General features: G+C 43.1%; 2 protein-coding genes across 7 annotated transcripts; one reads left to right on the top strand and one right to left on the bottom strand.

The window, feature by feature from the left end:
- Positions 1-348: 348 nt before the first annotated feature.
- On the bottom strand, positions 349-5,229 carry LOC115019118 (nuclear receptor subfamily 4 group A member 2-like). 2 transcript variants are annotated; one of them, XM_029448492.1, is made up of 8 exons: positions 5,094-5,229; positions 4,933-4,987; positions 3,884-4,731; positions 2,702-2,831; positions 2,449-2,606; positions 2,145-2,344; positions 1,842-2,020; positions 349-1,193 (listed from the first exon to the last, which is right to left on the bottom strand). In XM_029448492.1, the coding sequence occupies exons 3-8, from the start codon at positions 4,724-4,726 to the stop codon at positions 943-945; spliced, it is 1,761 nt and encodes a 586-aa protein (XP_029304352.1). In that variant the 5' UTR covers positions 4,727-4,731; positions 4,933-4,987; positions 5,094-5,229; the 3' UTR covers positions 349-942. The 2 variants fall into 2 exon arrangements, with proteins under 2 accessions (XP_029304352.1, XP_029304360.1); XM_029448500.1 differs by having other exon boundaries at positions 349-1,190.
- Positions 5,230-5,876: 647 nt separating this feature from the next.
- On the top strand, positions 5,877-22,304 carry gpd2 (glycerol-3-phosphate dehydrogenase 2 (mitochondrial)). Of its 5 annotated transcripts, none has more exons than XM_029448152.1 (18): positions 5,877-5,991; positions 8,246-8,352; positions 9,428-9,436; positions 10,655-10,826; positions 11,792-11,916; positions 12,000-12,097; positions 12,280-12,443; positions 14,401-14,565; positions 14,675-14,819; positions 15,355-15,548; positions 16,100-16,234; positions 16,326-16,501; positions 17,570-17,701; positions 17,780-17,938; positions 18,390-18,502; positions 18,832-18,910; positions 19,017-19,115; positions 21,005-22,304. In XM_029448152.1, the coding sequence occupies exons 2-18, from the start codon at positions 8,251-8,253 to the stop codon at positions 21,128-21,130; spliced, it is 2,193 nt and encodes a 730-aa protein (XP_029304012.1). In that variant the 5' UTR covers positions 5,877-5,991; positions 8,246-8,250; the 3' UTR covers positions 21,131-22,304. The 5 variants fall into 5 exon arrangements, with proteins under 5 accessions (XP_029304012.1, XP_029304029.1, XP_029304021.1 ...); XM_029448169.1 differs by lacking the exon at positions 21,005-22,304 and adding an exon at positions 20,176-20,977; XM_029448161.1 differs by lacking the exon at positions 9,428-9,436.
- The last annotated feature ends 2,487 nt before the right edge of the window (positions 22,305-24,791 follow it).

The following is a 24,791-nucleotide window of genomic DNA, read 5'->3' as shown; positions in this document are numbered from 1 at the left end:
ATTAATTAATTAATATATATTAAAGGTTACATTTATTACTTAAGGCATGCCTATGTGTTGTATATTATATTATAGATACTATAAATAATGTCTACATGACATTATTTTAAAAGGTTAAGCTTATTAATCACAGCGTGCAAAGTTACCAATAATTTGTTTGATTAAAATAATTGCTTTTCTTGAAATAAACATTTATAATCAGGGAACAAATGTTATAAACTAAGTAAGAATTGGGTTTTAAAAAAGTAAATATTTAATTGATAATTTGGAATAACATCATTGCATATTCTCAAAAATAAAATAAAAAAGAAATGAAGTTAAAAGCAAACCAGTCCTGCAGCTGCATTTATTTATTCAAACATGGACAATGACAATTCACTCTAAGAACACAACAGACCATGACAGAAACTATATAATAATATTATTGTATTCATCACTATATGACTAATATACATTATGCAAAAGCTAAACATGATGGGAAACACTCGTCTTGTATCAAAACTGCCTCTATATAAGATTGTAAAATTGTTTCAACATATAATACACGTACAGTCATCATTTTGTCCTGACAAGCAGTTAAAATCACGTTGCAAAAATAAGATGAAGTTAACATAAATGACATACTATTCATTAATTCTCCTTTCTTGCAGACAGTAAATGAAATGAGTCCTCCTTAACCCGAACTTTGCAAAGCACATCGCTTGATATTATGAAGATAATTAAGTCACAAGTGGTCAAAATTCTGCAAATAAATTAGTTTCAGTCTCATTTTTTTACCTGTTTGAGGAAAATGCGATTCAACAAGCTTAATATTAGATCTTAAAATGTCTTAAAATGTCTTTTTTATGCAGTGCACAGATGTCAACCTGTCAGGAATGACTGTTGGGATTAAATCCAAAGAAGTCTCGAGGAAAACGTCCCCTTGTGTATTCTCTCGTGTCTCTAAAATGGCAACGTGTCGAGGAATAACTTATCTATTATTGCAGGCGGCGGCACCAAATCCTCCAGCTTCAAATAGAAAATCCTCTGCAGGCCTTGGATGCACAGAGTGCGAAGTTCACGCAATTTTTCCAAAATTCTGGACATAGGGCTGGAGCAACAGTCCGAGAGTCCGTCTGCGTCCTTCAGACACTTGATGATGTTGTTCTGCAGCTCCTCCACCTTCCTTGGCTCCTTCAGTCCGTGGCGCTCTGCTGGTCCGTAAATCACATTTCAAACAAACGTATCAGATAATGAAACACAATTGATCATGAAACATTGAAATCTTTGATAAACTTGTGGGAAAATATGCTTCTCTTGTTTCCAAAATTCAATCAGACATTTAAAGGCTTTTATTTTGAAATAATGACATTCAACACTTTATTCATACATTTTAGATATTTCACATTTACCCAGAAACTATTTTTTGTTCTTTTTTATTACCCTTTTTATTGAGTGTTTGAAAAAGAATTATATTTTTACACCATAGACCTTTTTACATCATTATTCTCATATTTTTGCACAAATATTTAGACACAAAAAGAAAAATACTAAGAGAAATAAGACAAAAATAAGCAAGAAACTACCAATTTCTCCATTATATATTTCATAAAAGTCTTGTAATATAGGCATAACATAACAGTTTTTTTATTGTAAGCCAATTAATTTAAACAAATATTTATGTCGAAGTAACTAAACAAACTAAAGTAGTCAGATCTGATGTGTCCTACATTATGTCCGGCCCCTAAACGTTACATGTGGCTGTTCTATTTATTTTTTTGTTATGAGGTCCATTTTGTTTCATATTTCAAGACTATAAATGTGCATAAGTGGGCAAACAAAAGTGTCTTTGAGCATCTCACCGGTGACCAGAGCGAGGGTGCACATGCAGGAGAAAGTGGACACATCCAGGTTCATCCTCTGCAGATTAGTGGAGAATTCAACGATGCTGTCAATCCACTCCCCGAAGCCTCGCAGGCACTGGAGCCGGTGCCACACCGACCCGTCGCAGAAGATCAGCTCCCCCTCCTCTGGGTTGGATCTGAAACGGCACAACAGACGGTGACAAATCCTCCCTCCCTAAATGTCCTTTTGAGGCCTCTCCGGCTGGTAACCCATCATTTATTCCTCATGTCAGAAGCTGAGTCCCTTTGTGCGTTCTTTACCTGTACGACAATCGTAAAACAAAGAGCTCCAGGAAAGCCGAGTAGAAGAGGAGGTCTTGGTCGTGTTTGGGCAGGCAGGTGAAGCCCGGGATCTTCTGCGCCCATCCTCGAATCACCTCCATCGACCTGGTCAGGAGGTCGTAGAACTGCCGCACATGCTGAGCGTCGTCTCCTGGTGGGCTTCCTGGACTCTCCTTGAACTATAGTGAAAGGTCACCATCATTATCATCAATCATAGCTCTAATGTGCATTTTACTCCTCACTTAATGGTATAAAGCAACGAAATGACGGCCACACTGCTCACTTTGAAGTAGTCAAGCTGAGAAGGTTGAGGGTTCGATTCCACATGCGCCCTGATGAGGGCACTCAGGAGGGTGCTGACGGGCGAAGACGAGTCCGAAGGAGTTTTCGGTTTGGACGGCAGGCGACCCCTGCGACCTTTCAGACCGTCCGTCCTCACCACTGCAGAGCATGACCAGAAACAGGACAGTAAGCAGTAAGTTGGGAAGACAGTTGAGCCCGAACGTCAGACATGAAACAAGGTTTTATTGCTTTACCTTCTTTGACCATTCCCACTACAAGGCACTTCTGGAAGCGACAGTATTGGCATCTGTTCCTCCTGCGTTTGTCCACAGGGCAGCTTTTGGCAGCCAAACACACGTACTTGGCTTTTTTTTGTACCGTGCGCTGCGTTGAGAAAAGAAAAAGATTTCGATATTTAGCAAATAAATCTTTTTGAATTTATAAAACCTACGCTTTGGACTCCTCCAGGATGAGGACGTAACGGTTCCTTTGAGTGACTCGAGTTTGAATTTAGTTCTTTTGGGTAAAATGGATTAAATTAAACTTTCTTGACTCTTGTTCTAAGATTACGTTATATTAGATTCTGAAGTAATTGTAAATGCTCTGAAAAACATAAAACTGCACACAGAAGCATCTGTATACTTTCTTCTTTGCTGCACTTTGTCACCAGTTTGAAGGACATCTTAAAAAATATCAAAGCAAAAATATTGGTGTCTATAGAACCAATATCCCGGTGTAGAACTGTGTAGAAGGTTGAATACCTGGCAACAAAGGGGCCGATGAGAGATGATCTAATCTCGTGGCATGTGGAACCTTTTTGGAAGCATCTTTGGGAAATGGTTCAGCATAAATCATTTTTTTAGTAGCTCCGAGACCTTTTGTTAGGACTAAAGTAAAAAGCCTCAAATGGTCTTTTGAAAATTAACAGCAGCACTCTTGCTCCTGTGGGCCATCTGAGGCAGTATAAAGCATTCAGCAGGCGGACAGGGCAGTCTGGGTAAATACAGGGTCGTGGCCATTCATAATTTGGAGAATCGCCCCGGGAATCTCCTTCAGAGAGGGAGAGGGGAAGGTTTTTATTCATGGCACGTTGGTGACCATGTTCATACAGGACATTTGCCCCTAAAACGCGTACGTGTGTCAAGAGTTCAAAGCGTGCATCTAAAGTAGACTGTGCAATTTAGGAGGCCAGCCAGGGGTCTCAGTGGGACTTAGATTATTACTTGAAGTTATGCTTTCATTGGGCGACAGTCCGGCTGCATATTCTCTACATAATTATGCCAGGTACTTTTCATGACAGCAGCAACAACTTTGTTAATTAAAGTTTTCAGGACACTAAATTCCTGCATCGTGTAAACCCACCAGCTGCCAGCAAATATCCAAGTTGAAAATAGTTTTTCATGCAGCTTTAAAATAAAGTTGAATTGAGAACAAACCTTGAAGAAACCCTTGCAGCCCTCGCAGGTGCGCACTCCGTAGTGCTGGCATGCTGCGTTATCCCCGCACACCGCGCACAGCCCCTCCGTGCTCAGCGGTCCTCGGCTGGCAGCACAAGAAGTCTGGTAGTCCATAAAGTGATGGCCGTGGGCGAACTGGAGCGGGTGAGGAAATCCCACTCCGTGCTGCTTTCCGTGGACAGCGGAGCCCAAAACTCCGGGGCTGTCCAGCGGCTGGTGCGCCCCGGCTGCGTCCAGGTTCATGGACACATGGAGAGAACCGTCAAATTTCATTTGACAGGTGGACAAACTCTGACCGCCGTGTTGCGCCTGTTTGAGGGAAAACAGCGAGAATCTGGAAAGTGTGTTTTTCCGGTGCGCCGCCGCCAAATAGTCTTGTCGAAAACTGTACAAAGAGGCGGAGTCGTCCCATATGTGTCCCGGTGGAGTCTGATAGTTGGATGTGATGGGGGTGTGCGGCGACGGAGGCCGGTAATAATAAACGGATCCCGGGGAGGAGAGCAGCTCGTCGGACTGGTGCTGGTGATGCTGATTCGGCTGATACCGCGGACACCCGTGCGTATCCTCAACCTTGACGCATGAAAGCTCTCCCTGCAGCGGCATTTGGAAGAGACACGGGGGCTTCAGGTCGTACCCGGTGTCACCCACAGGGCCAAAACAGGGACCCGACGTTGCAGCTGAGATTTCACTGTTAGTAAGGTCCATGCTGAACTTGACAAACTCCGGGGTGAGGAAGTCGCAGCTGCGCTCTCCGCCGGCGCTCTGCGAGGCTGGGCTGGCTCCTTGTGGAGAGGAGCCGCACTGAGTCTGGACGCACGGCATGGCCCCTGCAAACATGGGCATATATAGTCAGTTTAAAGTGGACAAAGTAGATTATACATAGATTGTTTTGTATCTAATATTAAACAACAAATGTTTTCTTTGCAGAATTGCACAAAAAAGCAATTATGACCTTAAGACAAATGAGATTTAAACATAGTTTGCAGTATGAACAAAAGCATGAATGCATAGATAAATGTCTGTATTACCTTAAGGCTTTAGTTATTACTTATTTTCCAGAGGATGTTATTGCCTGCTTTTTGCCTGGTAAGAAACAAAACAAGCATCAGAGCATTATGTGTAAGCTTTACACTGACATACATCCATTTTATTTTTATAAATTAGTGAGAAAAAGAAGAATATGCAATACCTCAGACCTCCATGCAGTGCAGGAGGACAGTGAAAAGTAATCCCATCTCTGCTGTTGCTTGCGGATCTATTGAAGCTTTAGCTGCAACTATAAAAGTCAACTTGCAGTCTGGAGAGCAAAGGAAATGACTGTTCACGTCTCCCACTCTTGGCTTGCAGACTGGCTGGCAGTGACACTGACAATGTGCTTTTGTTTACGTGGTGCGCACCCTTGTGCCAAACCCCATTACGCACGAGCCACAAAGGGGTGGGGTGGTGTGCGTGTCTCATGGTGTGGGCACATAATGTGGTCCATGTCATTTGGAAATAATGCTTGCACTTTCTTGCAGTTTGCATGATATATAAGGGCATTTATTGTTTAAAAACCCCCCACTAACTATCACACTTGGGGCTGCAAGGTAAAGCATATGTATTTTGGCATTGATGAATATTCAAAAGTCTTTAAAGATAAGGATCATCTTCAAGAGCTGTTCTTTAATCTTTTTTTTACAATTTAAATCACATGTTTAGTATAAGAAATACTATAGCACATGTTTATGTTATAGGCTTTATTTTGTGTACCATGCCTATTGTGCTGAAAGACATAGAAAACGACAGCTGGTGGCACTTCTCTCCCTCTTTATTATTATCCCGAAGGAGGAGGATGCATGGGAAACTGGCGTTGTGCAATTTTATCCTCACTTTACGTCAACAGCGTGGCACCGCCTCTGCGCGAACGCTTATTGGACGAGCGTAGCTGAGCGCTCCGTTCCGATTGGCTCTCCTCGACGCCCCTCCAGTTAACTGTACTTCCTGGTTGTAGCTGTCAAACATTACGGTTTGGATACCAACCGATGATCTCAGTCGCCGCCCTGCATCGCCCTGAGCGAGTTTTAATCAGCTACAACACAAGAAATCCTGTAAGTGGGAATGTATGTTGTATCACCGAGTATTTTTAGGACTTTTTAAAACATGTCTGACGAATATTTAACCCTTTGTTTTGTTGGCGTAGAGCCAAAAAGGTGCGCAGCATCTGCGAGTTTGTGTTTGCTAGTGGCTGTATGACCATGAAGGTGTAACCTCTTCCCCTCCGTGGTTCTTGCTAAGGACATGTGTATATATATAATATGCGTTATTTTGATTATTTTAAACCGTAAACACAGCCATATGTTCCCCTCTACCCGTGGGTGTGTTTAACAGGTACCACCACGAGCGTATTCGTGCCTGTTAAGAAGGTTGTTGTTGGTTTTCAGACCAAACTGAGCTGACATTTTAATCCACAGCAAGATTTCATATAAGCGACTTCCTCGTGACAGATAACAGAACAATAGGGCAAAACCTTGACATTATAAGTCCACATACTACCTACCACCTGCTGTGTGTGGGGGGGTAAAAATACTACAAACGAGATTCAGAGTTATCCTCTGGGAATACACCTTTTAAAAATAGTAAAAATGTCAATGGACCTCTGCAGGCCAGCCCTCATTACGGCCAGGAAGCCCCCCTCCTCTGCTGACTCATGAGTCTGCAGGCTGATGTAAGTGCATGAGGAGGAATTGTTACATGTCCTGGTTCTCTCACTCACTTATTGGAGCTTCAGCTTTACTTCGGCAGGTGGTTCAGATTGATACACCCATTCAAATATGTTACTCAGGGCTAATTAATGTCATGTTTGACCTTTTTATAGGCTCCAGTAATGAGCAGCCTGTGAAGGGGTGTGAAAAGCCTGTGGCATGCAGCAGAGTAGCTTTTGATTACATGGATCTTTTAAGGCCAATACACTGGATGGAAATACATTTGTAATACATGGCTTTGAGCGAAGCAAACCTTTAATTTAACTAAAGATTTAATAAAAGTCTAAAACTAGGACTTTGTAGTGATGTATTGAAAACGTACAAAGTGTGTCTAGTCATGCTTTTAATCTTGCGTACTTATTTAAACTAATATATCCTGATTTTAATAAATAAAAGATCATTTTGCACTATTTTGTTTGCATTTGAGAAATCAGCCACAGCAATATATTATCTTAATATTATATTACTGCAGCTATATTGGTGTAAAACCTTTTGGTTGTAAGCTGAAAAAGGGTTTTTTTTGTAGAAAAGAACATGTTTATTATTACTTATTATAATGAAAGTACTATAATTGTTATATCTGTAGTGAAACTAGGTAACAGAACTAGTATAAAAACGTGATAACAGGTATTGAAACGGATAATAATCGGGGCTGTGCCTTGTTTTAGGTCTATTTTATGGTAATTCATCCAGTAAATAACATTGATTTTTGTGCTAATATTGTCCGACACTGTGCAACTTGTCACACCAAACTCATTCCTGACATTTGTGCCATCTGTAGCTGTGTTTTTATTAAAATGCATTAGAATCTGCTCCAGCGTATGGCACTCCCTGCATGGGAACCTTTTATTCAAAGTGTGTTGCAGTGGGAATGCAAGCTTTTTTGGGGGGGGGGCTGCCCCGGCTGGGAATTGAGGATCTGGTGTCCTCTTCTGCTCGTTAAAATGTGGAAATGGTGTCTTACTAGTTTCTTAAAACTAAACTTTAAATACTAATTGTAATGTCCATTTAAAACATGATCCTTGATATTATATGAGGTATAAAGTTGCACAGAAGTTACTTTTCAAACTGTAGTTGCATGAAAAGTGTTAACACGGCATCGTTTGACAAACAATGATTTACTTCCCTTATTGATTTTAATCTGTCAATTATTTAATATTTTGCACTAATCAATGTGTCTGATCATGGGGGGTTTTAAATGTCAGGAATAATCACAAACGCCCATCACACAACAAACGTGGTGTTTATTGAGCACAATTAAAGAGCGTAGGGAGGATGGGAAGCATCCTTATTGATGATGTAATGAGCAATTATGATGCCAAATATGTGATCATGTTTTCCTTTTCTGTGTTTTATATCACTCTGACCTGAATACCTTTTCGTTCTGTCGCCTCCGAGTTTAATGTGCATTTCTAATTTCTGATTCTCGAGACAAAATAAGAGAAATGAAAGTTTCTCCTTGATTGGTGCAGCGGTCGACATAAACGCGGCGTTCCTCTCCACACCTCCTTTACCTGAACTTGTGGCCTTACAGCCTGACTCTTTTGGATCCTCCCACCCTCCATAAATAACCCCGGTGTCCTCTGCACTTTCACTACAGGGACGATGGCGTTCAGGAAGGCTCTGAAGCGGACGGCGATCATCGGCGGCGGGGCGGTCGCCACGGTGTTTGGCCTGTCACAGCTGATTGAGTACAGGAAGACGCAGGTAAGCTGCTGAACGACGACTGTTTACTGTTGCATGAGTACCGTTCTGCAGGATTTGAAAGCACGTATTTTAGTTCTAATTGTCCATATTATATATATATATATGCAGCTTCACGTGCTCCTCCCCCTGCCAGATGTAACTTTAAAGGACAAACTTAAATGTTTCGTGCATGACCACGGTATTGTGAATCGTAATTGTTTTGGTTTGAAACAAGTCGACCCAGCAGGGAGGGACGCCTCTCCGGGCATGTCCTTTCTAGATGTTGGAATGTGCTTGCTGTCGTCTACAAGGTGTTTTTTCTTTATGTTTTATTGGCTGCGTTCCAGCTGCTGTACAGGAAGCATCAATTCACTCGCAAGCATGCCGGCACTGGATCCTGAACTGCTTAGAAACGACAGAATGATCATATTTTCTTTCTTTTTACATTGTTGTGAAAACTGTTATGGAACTAACTACGTCAGATTGTTTTTCTTCCACTTCCTGGTCCAATAAAATGCTTTTGATTTGAGGGGCAGCCTGGTCTAGGAGTCCTCGCAGGTGTGGCTGTTTTTACGATTTGGCCCTTCAATGAACGGATAATAAAGTCTAGTGTCGATTATTATCTTTCCTGCTGAACCTCAACAAAGCATAGAATATTACCGACACACAACCGCCAGTGAAACAGCAAAATGTTGGTTTTACACTTCAGGTTTTGTAGAGATTAACAAATCACATTATTCTTGGATAGCCAGTAAGCTGCGTGCGAGGAAGGATTTAAAGACGCAGGTTCTCAGAGAAAGCCCCCCCCCCCCTCATGACTTGTGACACCGCTGTCCTTGAAAGACACAAGTTTTTCTCTAGATGTCAAGCTTTGAAACTGGAAACTGACCAGGTGCATTGCATAATGACGCGGCTTCATTTGAGATGGACAAGCAGCTGTGTTTCCCCTGACCTCTGACCCGACGCAGGCCTATTTTAGGCCAGCCACACAACTGCATACCAGACTTTATTTGACTGTGCAACCTAATGTGAACTTTGTTTTGTGTCCTGGCGCGATAATGTCTTCTCTTGCCCATCGTCGCCCCTCTCCACCAAGCATGGATTGGTAAGCAAGAAGTCGACCCTGATGAAATCTAATTATTTTCACAATAGTTTGTAATCATGCATGCCTCTAATCCCAGTAATTGCACTGCTGATGAGCTGAATGTCCGTCTTGTCTCCTGAAGCAAGGGCATATGGCTTGGAGAAGTTTCCAAGACAGCGGCCGATTGGCTATTAGCATGGGCCTCGCTGTGCCATTCACTGTCTTAACTTGATTACGGGGCGCATGCTGGCACTTAATTCTGTGGCGGTGTTTGTCTGTATGCATCATCAAAAATAGACGATGATTATATCATCGTCTCGTTTGCGCTCGCAGACCTAAATTACAAACGCCCGCTACTATTTGCAAGTCAAATGCCACGCTTGCTTCAAAGCAGCTTGATGCAATCATTTAGCTTGAGCTGCTTAATACAAGAACGAATGAATATTTCATTAGAAGTCAAATCCCACACACATATGAGCTGCTTTCCTGTTTCTTTCATCGTCGTTGTGCTTTTAATTAATTATTTTGCTAATCAAACAATGGATACAAATGATGTTAAAAGATTGTGATTTAATTTAGTGTGTTTTGCAAAGTTGAGCAGCATGTTGCCACAGATAGCAACTCTGCAAACTAATCCCATCAAGAATATATTTATAAATGATGACTTCACCTGGAAACTAGAGGTGGGAATGAGACTTCATGAGCGCTTTATAATCTCAATCTGTCGTAAAAGTAGCAACATTATCAAGTAAGTATCAAAAGTACTCATTTTGCAGCCGTGTTGCATCAATAAATCTCATCTTCTAGCCTCTTTATGTTCTGTAGTGTAGATTAATGTGCATCAAAGCATCACACTTTAAGTTAAATACTTTTAAAATCTTATTTACATTTTTTATGTAAAAGTAGAGATGGTGGTTCATATTGCTAACTTCAGTAAATCAACATATTTTTAAATAATAAGTACATACATTATATTTCAACACAATAATGCAAATTCAAATCCATAATTAAAATGATTGCAAGTCATCAGATCACGTTATTTTATGATTTCAATGCATGAACACATTACGCTGCGACTGCTTGCAGCATGCTGCTTCTCGTGTTGGAAAGTGTTGCTGTATGAAGTGCATTGCTTCTAAAGAATTTAACATAGTTTGAATAGAAACTAACAGAAACTTGTAGTTTTGCACAATTTTTCTGGAATCTTTCCGTCATGAAATGTGTCTGTGTCACATCCAGGCTCGGTTAGCGCACGTGGCAGCAGAAGCAGAGCTCAGGGTTCCCTTCGCCGACGAGTTTCCCAGTCGGCAGGCTCAGCTCGCGGTGCTGCAGAACACGGAGGAGTTTGATGTCCTGGTTGTCGGAGGAGGGGCCACGGGTTCAGGATGTGCCTTAGACGCTGTCACACGCAGTAAGCGCTCTGCTCTCATGTTGATCACGCTCCTGCTTTCAAGCTCTGCCAGTTATTGAGTCACGATTATGAGGGAGACGCCTCGCAGGCTGGCACCAAGAGTTTATAATGGTCTCCAGTATGTCAGCTGCTCGTGAGGCTGTGATTTACTATAAATACAGATAAGGAGCATTTACATGAACGTATATATCAGTGTGTAGCTATGCAGCATGTTGAACAGAGTGTTGTTTCCCACTCAGAGTTCGGTCCGTTTGCATTAATCTTTTTACGCCTTTGCAAAACATTTGTAATGCATTTTATTCCAGATGTCCGTGTAAATATCGTGATGATGACGTCGTATTGTCCAGTCCGATGCAGAGACACTGCTGCATAAATCAAAGTCGCCTTAATTGTTGCCGAGCGCCCAAAGCTGGTGAGCGGTCGCTCTGTGGGATGTTTTGCAGAACCTCGAGCAGTTTCGGGGCATTTTCTTTGCTCCTGTGACATTTCCCTCACTGGCCTTGTTTTTCACCGCCATATCTTAAGTTATGCGTCTCTATGGAAACAGCACAGGAAGGGAGAACTCAGAAATGTCTTTTGTGCAGAAGAACACAATTATATTGCCATGAAAAAAGCAAAAAGCAAAAGCAATGGATTTCTTTGGAAATTAATTTAAAAAAAATGTGATTTATACATAACTTTTTCTACATATTCATCTTTTTACATTAGTACGAGCTCTGTGCTCTGAGCAGCCGGCAGTTCAGTCCAGTTATTGTCACATTTGTGCAGAATGCATTGTTTGGTTTGTGCAAAGGGCTTATTTTTGGATGACATTTTCAATGGGACGTGTAAAATAAAGAGATTTTACTGAAATGAAATCTCTGATTGAAGTGTTCTTCACACACGATGTGTTGTAGGTTCAAAGAGTCCAGGGTCAGGAAAACTAAATGTAATTCTTCCGCCCGTCCTTTGTCGTCTCTTCCCAGACCTGAAGACTGCTCTCGTAGAGCGAAACGATTTCTCTTCGGGGACGAGCAGCCGGAGTACCAAGCTCATCCACGGTGGCGTCCGCTACCTGCAGAAGGCCATCATGCAGTTGGACTACGAACAGGTTCCTCTTCACCCTCGTATTCCTCATGTACAGTTGTGTTGCTCTTCTTTGTCATCACCGTCCTCTTTGTTTCATTGGAACAGTACATGATGGTGAAAGAGGCCCTCCATGAGCGATCCAACCTCCTGGAGATTGCCCCTCACCTGTCTGCGCCGCTACCCATCATGCTTCCTGTTTACAAGTGAGTGTCAGGACTCGTACAATACGAAGACATGTGGTCAAAATTCATCTTTTTAAAGGTATAATGTGTATATTTCATTTAACTGAAGAAAGTTATTAAATGTTTTGTCTGGATGGAAGATGAAAAACCAGCTCCTGAATGTTTGTTGACGTACAAACCTTTCACCTCTGTTCATTTCCAAGATGGTGGCAGTTGCCTTACTACTGGGCGGGGATCAAGATGTACGACTTGGTGGCGGGAGTCCAGTGCCTGAAGAGCAGCTACGTGCTCAGTAAGACCAAGGCCTTGGAGCATTTCCCCATGCTGAAGAAGGACAAGCTGGTGGGAGCCATCGTCTACTACGACGGTGAGTCAAAGCTCCATAACGCTCCGTTTCACGCCCGCAGAGGCTTCTTTGGGTTTAAATTGGATATTTTCACATAGACGCTGGTTCGTGTGGACAGTAATCCACAGAGCACGCTTCGTTTGTTGATTCATCACTCATCTTTTTATTTTCTGTAAACACAAACTAAGCCGCCGACTCTCACTCCAGACCTTCTCCACGGGTTTCCTTCTTGTGCCTCTCCGATGCTGATGAATTGGATCTGTAGACATTAGTATAAAAAGTGCAGCTGTGTGTAAATGATACTTTCAACACTGACAGAATACAGGCTTCTGTACGAGTGACTGTCCTGACGACATGTCAGCAGATGATTAACAGGATAAATAAAAAAACATTTTATTTCCTCTTTTTCTCTTAATATTTCATTTTGTCTTGTGACCGTTTAACATTTAGGTCTCAAAAATGTGATTAAATTATACAATTTTAATCGGGAAATTTGTTTGTTTGACTCCTCGGAGTCATAACTCGGTCACGTGAGCTCACAGACGTGATGCTCTCATTTAACCTTTCCAAAAACATCAACATGTCTGATGAGCAAACTCCATAACTACGCTTACATCATAGAATTTGTTCCCTGAGCACTTCCTGCTTGCATCCTCCAAAATCATATTGGGTCTTGTAGTTCCAAAACTTAGACTCTGATTGTCCCCCAGATAAAAGAAGTTCTAATTCACTTACTTACTTAGTCTCATCAATACGGCTCTTATATTACTGCAGCAGTAACCCTCTCCTCTGGACGCTCGTATAGAGATACGTGTGGACGTACACACACACACACACACACACAATGAAAATGCATAAATCTAACTTTTATTTCTGAGAAATGGCACAAAAAACCCCAAAGATTGAGTTCTGATGTATTAATTAAGAAATAATAAGTAGATTAGTCTCCTTTCTTAATTGTGGTAAACCTCATGAATGAGCACTTTAACAATAAAACATTTAAAAATACAATTTGGTTCTGAATAAATTGTGATTTTGTATAAATGGTGTAGGATGATTAAGCCAAACAGAATATTAAAATAGGCCTCAGATGTAACTCTTGCCCCGTGGCCTTCACATCTCCGCTGGTGCCGAACGAAACGTGTTGACAGGGCGGCAGGATGCTCTGCCTTCCCCGTGGCAGCGGCGCTCCCTGGCCAACGCTTTCTTATTCCTTATACCTCGTGCGACTTAAAGAGGCTTTTAAATGCAGAATGTAAAGATGTTAAATATCTGAGACATGTTTTGTGAGAGATGGTTTCTCCTGGAGCTTCATTTAAACAGCTGTTCTTCGTGCTTCACACAAACTGCTTGTGCTTTTTAAAACCATCTTCCGTGTCACTCTCGATGTGAAATATAACTGGGTCTACTGCGGGCTGGAAAAAGGGAAGAACATTTTCTTTGTGCAAAGCAGCATATGTTTGATTTGCGCCCCCCACCCTCCCCCGTCGCCATCATCTGCTCTGAGGGGGGACAGCGGCGGGATGGTGGAGGGATAGGGCGTCTTTTCTCCAATTATGCCGTCTGGAACAATCACGCCGGTGACATTTCGAAATCTGACCTTCTCTCCCGGCGGTGTAGAGCGCAGAGGAGCGTCGTAGACGGTCGGACCGGCTGAGCAACAGCTATTTCTCCTGCTGTCTTGGTTACTGCGGCTCCTACCAACGACAGCAGAGGCTCTTTTATTCTGCAGCAAGTGTGCAGGCCTGATGCTCTTATTGTGGACCGTCTGGATGGTGTACTTGTTTGTGTCTGTGTGCTCCGGAAAATAATAAGGAAAGTAATGCAGGTGAAAGGAATGAGGGATTATCTTAAAGTGTGTATATATTATATTCTTCTTCCCAGCGAGGCTCCGTCTCGTCTTCATCACTGCCAGATGCGTCCGGCCTTAAATGTCAAATAAATACAGTATACGTTAAAAACGTCTCGTCTCCTTCAGGGCAGCACAATGACGCCCGCATGAACCTGGCCATCGCCCTGACTTCTGCACGCTACGGCGCCGCCATCGCCAACTACACCGAGGTGGTCCACCTGCTGAAGAGTAAAGACCCGCAGAGCGGCCAGGAGAAGGTGTGTGGCGCTCGCTGCAGGGACGTCATCACAGGTGAGGCCCGCAGGTGTCGGTGTTTTTAAATGACTGATGTTGTGCACAACAGGACTAACTATCACACATGTTCATGTCCCTTCACGTTCCCCTCACGTTCCCCTCACAGGGCAGGAGTTTGACGTGAAGGCCAAGTGTGTGATCAACGCCACCGGGCCGTTCACAGACTCCCTGAGGAAGATGGACAACCAGGAAACCAAAAACATCTGCCAGCCCAGCGCCGGCGTTCACATCGTCATCCCCGGTTACTACAGGTACCGCGTCATCACACACGCAGCGGTTGTGAAGATATGTTCTGGTATTTCAGAGGCATGAAGTTGTGCATATTTAATCCTCAGTGTTTTCTCGTGCTTATGTGTAAATACTAAACTCTTATCTGACCTATACTGGCGTGCATCGCACAATCGTGTCCGGTGAGGAAACAGCAGAGCAATAGAGTGGTTCTGTTGAAGTCGGGGTTCTTAAAGTTCAATGGAGCTTATTGAGCGAAGCCCGAGGGAGCAGGAGCAGCGCAAGAAATGCCAACCACCTAATTCTCTTCCTCTCTTTCGCTCGTCTTCCTCCTGCCGCCATTTGTGCCCTCCCTACCTCCTCTACCTCCTCTTCCGCCCACATATCTCTGCTTCTCCTTCCCACACTTTGTCTGCCTCTTCCTCAACACTTCTTCCTCACACTTGAAAGTACAGAGAACACATGATCTAATGACTAACACTCCAGCGTCCACGACTCCTTCTTCTCCTACTTGTGATAATAATTATAAACCTTCTTCCTCTGTTTTCTGTCCCACAGCCCCGACAACATGGGTCTGCTCGACCCGGCGACGAGTGACGGACGCATCATCTTCTTCCTGCCCTGGGAGAAGATGACCATCGCCGGTACGACCGACTCGCCCACCAGCGTGACGGCCCACCCCATCCCGGGGGAGGATGACATCAACTTCATCCTGAGGGAAATCCGCAACTACCTCAGCCCTGACGTAGAAGGTAGGAGGAGTCTAAAGGGTTTCTTTGTGCGGTGAGGTTAGTTAGTGTCAGAGCAGAAGTGAAACAGGAAGTTCCTGTCAGTAAGAAACTGCTTTAGTGTATGATGTAAGATTCTAGTCCAAATGTGGAAAGTAAACAGACTTTTTCAGAAATAAATGCTGATTAAGAAAGTAAAGTACAGAAATGATAGCGGAGCGGAGGCTAGACAGGAAGTGACCTCAGCATATTTTCTAGCCGCGGTTCTAGCCAGTGATCCTGCAAACTTCTTTTTTTTAAGCACTTCCCTCTTGCAGGATAACGTTTCAGCTGAGGCAGAGTGTGTTGCACAGCGACTCTAAAACTAAAGTGTGTGTGTGTGTGTGTGTGTGTGTGTGTGTGTGTGTGTGTGTGTTGTGTGTGTGTGTGTGTGTGTGTGTGTGTGTGTGTGTGTGTGTGTGTGTGTGTGTGTGTGTGTGTTTGTGTTTTTATGACTTCAAACAATCACTTTAAAAGATCTTGATGATGTTGCACGCACATTTAGCTGAGGTTCAGTGAAGTGTCTGTGTCTGCAGTGCGCCGAGGAGACGTGTTGGCGGCGTGGAGCGGCATCCGTCCCCTGGTGACCGACCCCAACTCCAAAGACACTCAGTCCATCTGCAGAAACCACATCGTCAGCATCAGTGACAGCGGGCTGGTCACCATCGCTGGTCAGTTTCTGGATACTCTTGAGAAATCACTGCACCGATACTGCTGCATGTGAAGGTGCATAAATGTGTGTGTGTGTGTGTGTGTGTCCAGGTGGGAAGTGGACTACGTACAGATCGATGGCCGAAGAGACTCTGGACGCGGCCGTCAAAGCTCACAGCCTGACAGCCGAGCCCTGCAAGTCCGTGGGTCTGATGCTGGAGGGAGCCAAGGGCTGGACGCCGACCCTCTACATCCGCCTGGTGCAGGACTACGGGCTGGAGAACGAGGTACAAGCATGAGCACGCTATCAACAGCGTTGGGTTGCATTTGCACGCAGATAGCGTTGTTATGAAGGCACCTCAGTGGAAGAGTTAGGGTTGCAGTTTGGGGCCTGCCCCGCTTTAAGTTGTGCTCCATGAGTTTGTTTTAAGTGTATTTCCCCCAAAATGTTCAAATATTTCTTCAAGCTGAAGAACATTTTGACCTACTAAAACATTTTCCGCATGACGAGGCGCAGACCTTTAACTGGCTCCAGATACAAACAAAGCTGTAAGAACTCCCAGACTTCACTGTCGTCTTCAGCAGCAGCAGTGGAGCTGACATTAAAGCCGCCGCCGCTGTAACAATGCTGACATTTCTGCTACACAAAAGACTGGACACGCGTTGAAACGCACTGTATTCTGTGCGATTCATCACTGGCATTAAGTAAGGGCACATTGATTTACATCAGCTACACGCCATCTTTCCAATAATTAGGCTGTGCGTTTTCATTAGACCCAATAGAGCATCGTTTCATGAAGAAAAAGTACTCCTGCACCGAGTGCCTCCAGTACACTTACTCCTCATTAGAGGCTCTGCTGTGCTCTCAAATATTCCTAAAAGGTCACTGTTGATATTTGGACAGCGTTTGCCCTTTCGCATGATCGGAAAGCCAACGATCTGAATAGCAAATAGCCGTCTTGTGCTCTGTAAACATATGACGCCTCGTTGACAAAGAGGTGCTAACGCTTATCGCTTAACTCCGACGAGGAGAAATCGATGTTGTGAATACGAGGCGCTGCCGCGACGATCGGCACAGTTTAACCTGTGGTTTCATATCGTGAGAGCAAAGTGAATCCACACGGCGAGCTCAAGGCCAAGTATGTCGTTAATAAAAGGTTATACTGCAGCTTAGCTTACTGTTGTTATCCGTTAGAGAACGGACAGCAAGAGTTTCCACATTTGAGGATTTGCTGTTTTTCTTTATTAAAATGAAATGTACACATTAGTGGATGAGGAGGAATCGAGATTCTTAATCCCAAGTGTTTTCTGTTTCTCTCTCTCGTTCTGTGTTCGTCTTCTTCTCTGTGTTCAAGGTCGCGCAGCACCTGGTCGCGACGTACGGAGGAAAAGCGTTCGACGTGGCCAAGATGGCTCAGGTCACCGGGCAAAGATGGCCGATCGTGGGGAAAAGATTGGTGTCCGAGTTCCCTTACATCGAGGGCGAGGTAACGTGGGGCTTCAGGCTCGTTGGGCCCTAAAAGGCTGAAACACTCGAGCCTCACGTGAGTCTTCTTGTATCTCAGGTGCTGTATGCGATGAAGGAGTACGCCTGCACAGCTATTGACGTCATCGCCCGACGAACTCGCCTGGGCTTCTTGAACGTGCAGGCGGCTGATGAAGCCCTCCCACGCATCGTGCAGATCATGGGGAAAGAGCTGGGCTGGAGTGAGGAGAAGAAGACGGTACGATTTCTAAAAACGCAGTTCCTGAAATGAGAGGGGAGAGAACCTGCCGACGATGTGACGCCACAAACTGAGGGTTTAGTGTCATTGTTTGGTGTAATAAGTAGAAAACCTGCTTAACATAATGCTCTACTCCCTGGAGAAGTTTCTCTTTCCATCGCTTCACAATAGGACGGCCCACGCCCTTCATCCCTTTACAGGAGCGCTGCTTGTGTGCGTATGAAAGAGATGAAGTGATATGTGTGCATGAAAACTGAACTCGCAGCTATTTTAAGCCGTTCTCGTTGCAGCACAAGGAAGCCACATGTCTCGTAGAATAACACGTCAACAGTGTGGCCGCCATGGCGTCTCTTCACCACGTGCAAGAGTCATGTTGTTTGCAGGGGGGGGGGGGGGGGGGGACACACGTTCAGTAGCAGTGTTTTATTAACTGGATACTTTACAAATCCAGGCGGAGCTGGAGGCAGCCAGGAAGTTCTTGTACCTCGAGATGGGCTACAGGTCTCGCTCTGAACAGCTCACCAAGACTTCTGAGATCAACCTGGACAACCAGGAAGTAGCCAGGTAACTCTTCCACTTCCTCTTTTAAAACATGGTTTCTGTAGGTGATTAGATGCCCCCTCCCCCCCCTCCCTTTCCAGCCACTTTACCCCAGAGAAGAAAATCTGATAAAAGTGTAATCTGAGTCACCTTCAAGTATTACAGTGCGCTAAGAACAAAAGGCTTAACAAACAGGAAGTCCTCGCGTTACGCCCTCAGGTTCAGTCACTACTGTCGTGCAACAGTTGGCACAAAGAACACATTTAAAACCTGTAACTTAATCTTTCTTTGTCTCCATGCCTAGTGGGACCATTTAAAAGAATCTGATGTATTAATGTATTAATCTGCGACAGGTACAAGAAGCGCTTCCATAAGTTCGACAAAGAGAGCAAAGGATTCATCACGACTGTTGACGTGCAGCAAGTTTTGGAAGTGAGTCGTCTCTCATCCCTCTTCTTCTTCTTCTTCTTCTGTTCTCATCTTGACACACGTGTCTTCATTGCATGTTATTGATCCTTCGTCTCGTGTTCCTCTGCAGAGCATCAATGTCCACATTGATGAGAACGCGCTCCATGAAATCCTTAATGAGGTGGACCTCAACAAGAACGGACAAGTGGAAATTGATGAATTCATGCAGGTACGTAACCGAGAGGAGGAGGGAGGAGAGGAGAGGAGAGGAGGAGGAGGAGGAGGAGGGAGGAGAGGAGAGGAGAGGAGAGGGGAGGGGAGAGGAGGAGGGAGGAGGCCTCCGACGATCATTTCCTGTTGGTTCAGCAGATATTTCACTTTTTAATTTAAACCGTTCAAATGATTCAAATTGTTTATATTTTTTACATGCATTTGTTTTTGTAAATACCACAATGAAGTAATAATAATAATAATAATAATAATAATAATAATAATAATAATAATAATAATCTCAGCCCTCTGAGGAAGAATCAAATACAACAAACAAAGAGAAATAAATGCACATTACAGATCTCTTCACTCATTCATCCTTCAACACTGCAGAAAATAGTCCGTTTTTTGTCTATAATTAAGACGTAAAACTTTATTTTCCTAAAACTAATTTGTTTCAAGAAATAACTGAAGCAGTTTTACGAAACAGAATGAAATAAAAAAGCTTGAAACGTGTTCATCTGCACTGAAAACAGACAACAGACTCCAGCTTCCTGTTGTTGATTGCCTGCCCTGTCATGCTTCAGAAATGTCTTTTTACACATCATTTCTCCTGAAATTGATATCACATCACATTTCAAGCAGCTTGCAGGTCTACAAATACATGTTTTTATATTGTGTTCTCTTGTCGTCTGCTGATTAACGCAACAGACTCCTCGTACATGCTCGAGCGTCACTAAAGCTGCAACACAAATTATCCTTTGGTTTAAAAAGAGACCATTGTCCACCTGAGGAGGTGTGGAAGTCCGCCGACATGGAGCTAATGAGAGAGGAGAAACTCTGCCAGGGACTCGTGTAATGAGGCCTGAAGTGTGTCCGGGGATAAATAAACGACTTCCTGAAGAACGGAGTCATTATAGGAGCGCCTGATGAGTCATGATTTAGTCTTCATTAGTGCGCCGACTTCTGGCCGAGGAGACCTTTTTAACAAGAAGCCTTTTTTCCTGTTGTCCCCAGTGATGATTCTGAATGTGTGTTTCTGCTTGTGTGGATGCGTCCCCTGCACGTGGATGATTTAGGGACAACAAGCAGGTAGTGTACAAGAGCGTCACCGACGGGGAAACCAAAGCCTGTAACCCTCCTGAGCCCACAAGTACTCGCAGTGTCAATAAAGTTACAGAAAACTTTATTGAGTTCTGCGGCACGCCGGGATAAGTGTGGTGGTGTTTTTCTTATTGTCAAACAATCCAATGACGAGAAGTACGATGTCATTTATCTTCTTCCCCTCTGACGCCGTTTTATTTTTAATAAAATGATAAAGTAATAAAAGAACCTGCAGCCACGTAAAATAATGATTAGTGAAGTGCACCAAATAAAATGTGACTTATACATTTGAAGAGTTCTTATTGGCTGTTCAGAGTTTGTGTAACTTTATACCAAGCGTGTGAATTAACAGTGTATTAATCCGCAGCTTAAAATAGTCCCCCATAAATTCACTATTTACTGCAATGCACAGCTGATTTTGTATTTAATTTATTAAAAACATGTTAAGAGCAGAGACCATTAAAGGTGTCCATATGCTTAACTTTCCAACGTGTGTCACTTTATGGATCGCGGCGCCATAAACACTTTGTGTGCGACGCATCCCGACGCCTTCACAACGCAGCCCTTTGGCTCTTAATGGGATTTGTTGACAATAATAAAAGCGTAGAATAATACTTCCTCATCCTTTTTAAAGAACCTCTCCTTTAATTTAATTTCCCACCTTTTTAGCTTTCACACACACGTTGGTGTTGGCTTCATCTTCTCCCCTTAAAGCTCGTGGTCATGTGATGGTGTCGCACCGGTTATGACGGCAGCTCTGCTTCACAAACCTCTCCTGCTCTTCTCTGCTGTTTCCCCGTGCAGCTGATGAGCGCAGTGAAGAAGGGACAAGTGTCTGACAGCCGCCTGGCCATCCTGATGAAGACGGCGGAGGAGACTCTGAACACACGAGGGCCCGTGACGGTGGACCGCAGCGGGGGCGGATTCTGATCCAGAGGATGCCAAGTTAAAAAAGAATTAAATCATCTACTGGTTCGTTTTAAAAGATGGAGACGATCAAAGGGGTCTCATTCAAATGGCGCTATTTGAATGACAATAATGCAATCAAGCACTCGGCGGGTGAATTTGGCCAAATCAAGCGGCGGTCCTGAGTGTGTGAGTGACGAGCGTCTGAAGATGGACGCTGACGACCCGTCTGCTCTCATCTGGTGCCTCTGATGTCACACAGCACATCTGTTTTATACCGTCTTTTAAACTTTGATATTTTAATCATCGCTATCTTTGTACTCGTTTTTAAACTTGAGGTGTTTTTTTTTTTTAACATTTACGGACCGCGCTTGTTGGAGCGACGGTCCTCGACGCGACGCAGCTTCTAAAACTTTATTTTACGGGTTCATAATTCCCTGGAAATAAATATGTAACCTGCTAATTATAGGGCGAGTAAAGACGCACTTAAAGCATATAACTTTACAGAAATAATGACTCATAAGTAATATTTAGAATTAAACATCGACTCACTTCCAGGTAACTTGGACCCCTAAAATAAAGCCGAGCATTTGAATGTGTTTCTGATTTTAAGCTGATTTTTAATGGTTCTTAAAGCACTCGGAGATGTTTCTACTCGCTCATCTGCTTCGTCTACGGACTTCTTCCATGTGTTGCACTGCCAGCTGCTTCTCTGAGGTTTACACGACCAGGTTTCCAGCTTCAGCGTTGGGTTTTAATCTTTCCATAAATCTATATTTTGTATTATTTATTGCTTTTTCTCGTTTAGACAGAGATGCACTTAAAGAGATTGAAATGTGTTGCATGAGAGAGGACTTTAAAGGGAGGTGTTTGCATGCCACGTGTTCTCTAAATGATGATCTTTATTTTTACAACGTGTGTTTTTGAAGTGGAGATTCTTTTGTTTCTTGCGGCGAGGAAGCGTGTGAACCTGCACGCCGATGTTTTCAGTGTTTCTGCGACGCACAGTTTGAATCGTGCATGCTTCATCTTCTCGTGATCTTTAGGAAATGAAAAGGCCGTGCTCTGTGTGACTGTCTATGTGCCTTGATGTGCCTAAATCATGACTCTTTTTCACAATGCCACACTCCATGTTCAACTAATACTGCAAATTCTGAATGTAAAGATATTTAAGAGTGTATAAAGAAGAGTATTTAAACTGTGTTGTACGTTTGTTTCTTAGCGTGGAGGTGTTGTGGGGCGTGCCGCCATGTTGGAGGGTTAAAAAGCAGAATTTAATCCACATTGTGTGTGTGTGTGTGTGTGTGTGTGCGTGTGTGTGTGTTCGGCTACAATACCTCACTGCCCGTGAAGAATCGCTCGTGGGCAGCAGGACTTATGTTTGACTGTCCTGTGGATGAAATTACAGCTTCATCCCGACTCAAAGAGAATCCGCTCACACACTGAACGAGCTTGTGAGCCGGTCTTCAGGTAAAACAGCGATTATCTCATTAAATGTATTCGGTTGCGACGCTTTGTTGGTCTTTTTGTGTTCGTCAGAACAGCAGAAGAGACGTGACCGACGACGTGTTTACTGTTTAAAATGGCCTCATTTATTCATTTAATGCCTTTTTGTTGTTGACTTCAGCTTCAAAATCAAAGAGCTTCATTTAGTAGGTAATACAGAATTAATCAACGACATAATAATAATAATTAGCTTATTTCCTGTTTTATATTTGTTTTCACCAATTGAGTTTAATTTACGTTTAAAATAATTAGTTGCAGTCCTACATATTTGTAATTAATTTCAAGTGTTTTGCTTTTTAGGTGTTTTTGATTCATTTAAATGTTTCTTTCCTAAAAAATGTGTTTAAAAAAAAAAGGAAAGTTTTAAAGATTAACATGTTTGTCTTTAAATATGAAGCAGCAGCTGGTTAGCTTAGCATAACACTAAGAAATGCATGATTGTAGCTCGTTGTTGTATTATCCATTTAGCAGCCTTTGTTTTTTAAATGTAGATGTTCAAATGTCCATTTTACCAAACACTAAACATCTACTTCATGGACTTTGAAGTGAGACCTCTTCTCTTAATTAACTTCACCTGATCTGAATATATCTTCTGCCTCACTGCTGACCTCTATTGTGTAGAGTGAAAAACAGCTCCTGTGAGTTCAAGAAAGGATTCACACACACACACACACACACACACACACACACACACACACACACACACACACACACACACACACAGTCTGCTTCCTGCAAACTGGCTGAAAAGCCTTTTCTCCTGAAAGGTCACGGTGAGATTTGAATGACAGCTTTAAGTCCTTCGCTCATATTACAATCTGCAGCAGAGGAGACGTCTGCGGCGCGCTGCCTCTCCTGGAAAGGCCGGGAGGACGGGGAAGCAATTAATTGTAATGAATAATGGGACAAATCTGCTCGGCATATGACCGCTAATGCTCCTTTTCTTTTTCTCTGGAGGATTTAGGACAGTGATGCCGGCCGCGCCGAGGTGTCTCTCTGCACACTAATTGAAAAGTGTAAGGATGATGTTGCTGTCTTCCATTTCTCTTCATTCAAAAGGAATTTCTGATTCATATACATCAAATTTATCTAATTGTTAGGCTCCAAATTGCCCCAGAACATCTTCACCCCGGGAGAATTATTAGATTGGCGTCTCCCAGAAAAGGCAATTTTGTATTTCCTGTAATTACTTTAAAAGTGTCATTTGTGTGTCCGCCCTAACCTCTTCCCTCTTCATCACAACGGTGCTGAATTTCCACTTAATGTGGCCACAATACTTTAAACTTCGAGTCTTTAATTTAAGATGGAGCTAGATAAATGCAGAATATAAAACATACATAGTTTGTGTGGGGTTTGGTGGGAGCCCGGGGGTTAACTGACTCATCCAGCCTCAGTAATTAGTAACTTAATGGAGATTATCGGCCGTTTTCCTGGTTTCCAGACACAAGTTGTTGCAAAAATAATGATGTTTTGATGAGTTTTAATTAGCAATGTGAGTAAGAGCACTGGGAGCAGACAGGGTCACAGCAGACCCTCACGTATTCTGCTCATAATTATTGTAAAAAAAAGACAATTAAGAGAAATTAATCACGTTGACCTGTTGCAAGCTAGTTCAGATGTAGATATGGGAGAGGGCAGGGCATTTAATATACCATTAGTGTGTTATTTGTGACTTTAACTCTAATTGCAAGTGAAAGCCATTAAAAAGGTTTTTTTTTTTTTTTAGACATGAAGCACTACAGCGACTCCTTAATGTGTCAAATGTATTCTCCAGGGCACAGTTTCACACTTTGAGAGTGGAAAAGAGAAACAAAATGCCTGATGAACCCTGAAAAATCTCCACTTTCAGGGTTGAAATGATGGTTCACACCTTTCTGAACCTCCTCTGGTGGAATAAAAAGCCATTTGAAAGGTGTCCTGACATTTACCTGGGTCCTTCGCAGGCTTTGTGCTGTCGGAGTGGACAGGAAGCTCTTTCAGCTGCATTTCAATAGACACCTGTCAATCAACGCAAACAAGGAGGGAATCTTAAATCCTGAACGCCAAGACTCTTCTTAACTTCGATACAGCGAATACTCATCTTCTCCTGTTAGTCTCAATGTGTCCTTAAATGTGTCTTTAAATGTTCCTATTTTATATTGATGGTTCTTCTTCAGCTGTATTTCTTTTTATCATCAAA

This window comes from Cottoperca gobio, chromosome 2, assembly GCF_900634415.1.
Source record: "Cottoperca gobio chromosome 2, fCotGob3.1, whole genome shotgun sequence".
Taxonomy (NCBI): Eukaryota; Metazoa; Chordata; class Actinopteri; order Perciformes; family Bovichtidae; genus Cottoperca; species Cottoperca gobio.
This window is presented reverse-complemented; position numbering and strand designations above follow the sequence as displayed.

What these genes read in the sequence shown, in the direction of transcription:
- gpd2 (XM_029448152.1), top strand. Translation starts at nt 8,251, where the DNA reads ATGGCGTTCAGGAAGGCTCTGAAGCGGACGGCGATCATCGGCGGCGGG. An exon ending in CGGGCTGGTCACCATCGCTG is followed by an intron (nt 16,235 to 16,325) that starts GTCAGTTTCTGG and finishes GTGTGTGTCCAG; the next exon opens with GTGGGAAGTGGACTACGTAC. An exon ending in GGAGTGAGGAGAAGAAGACG is followed by an intron (nt 17,939 to 18,389) that starts GTACGATTTCTA and finishes TTACAAATCCAG; the next exon opens with GCGGAGCTGGAGGCAGCCAG.
- LOC115019118 (XM_029448492.1), bottom strand. Translation starts at nt 4,726, where the DNA reads ATGCCGTGCGTCCAGACTCAGTGCGGCTCCTCTCCACAAGGAGCCAGC. An exon ending in GCTGCAAGGGTTTCTTCAAG is followed by an intron (nt 2,832 to 3,883) that starts GTTTGTTCTCAA and finishes TTCTCAACGCAG; the next exon opens with CGCACGGTACAAAAAAAAGC. An exon ending in CACCCTCGCTCTGGTCACCG is followed by an intron (nt 1,194 to 1,841) that starts GTGAGATGCTCA and finishes TTTACGGACCAG; the next exon opens with CAGAGCGCCACGGACTGAAG.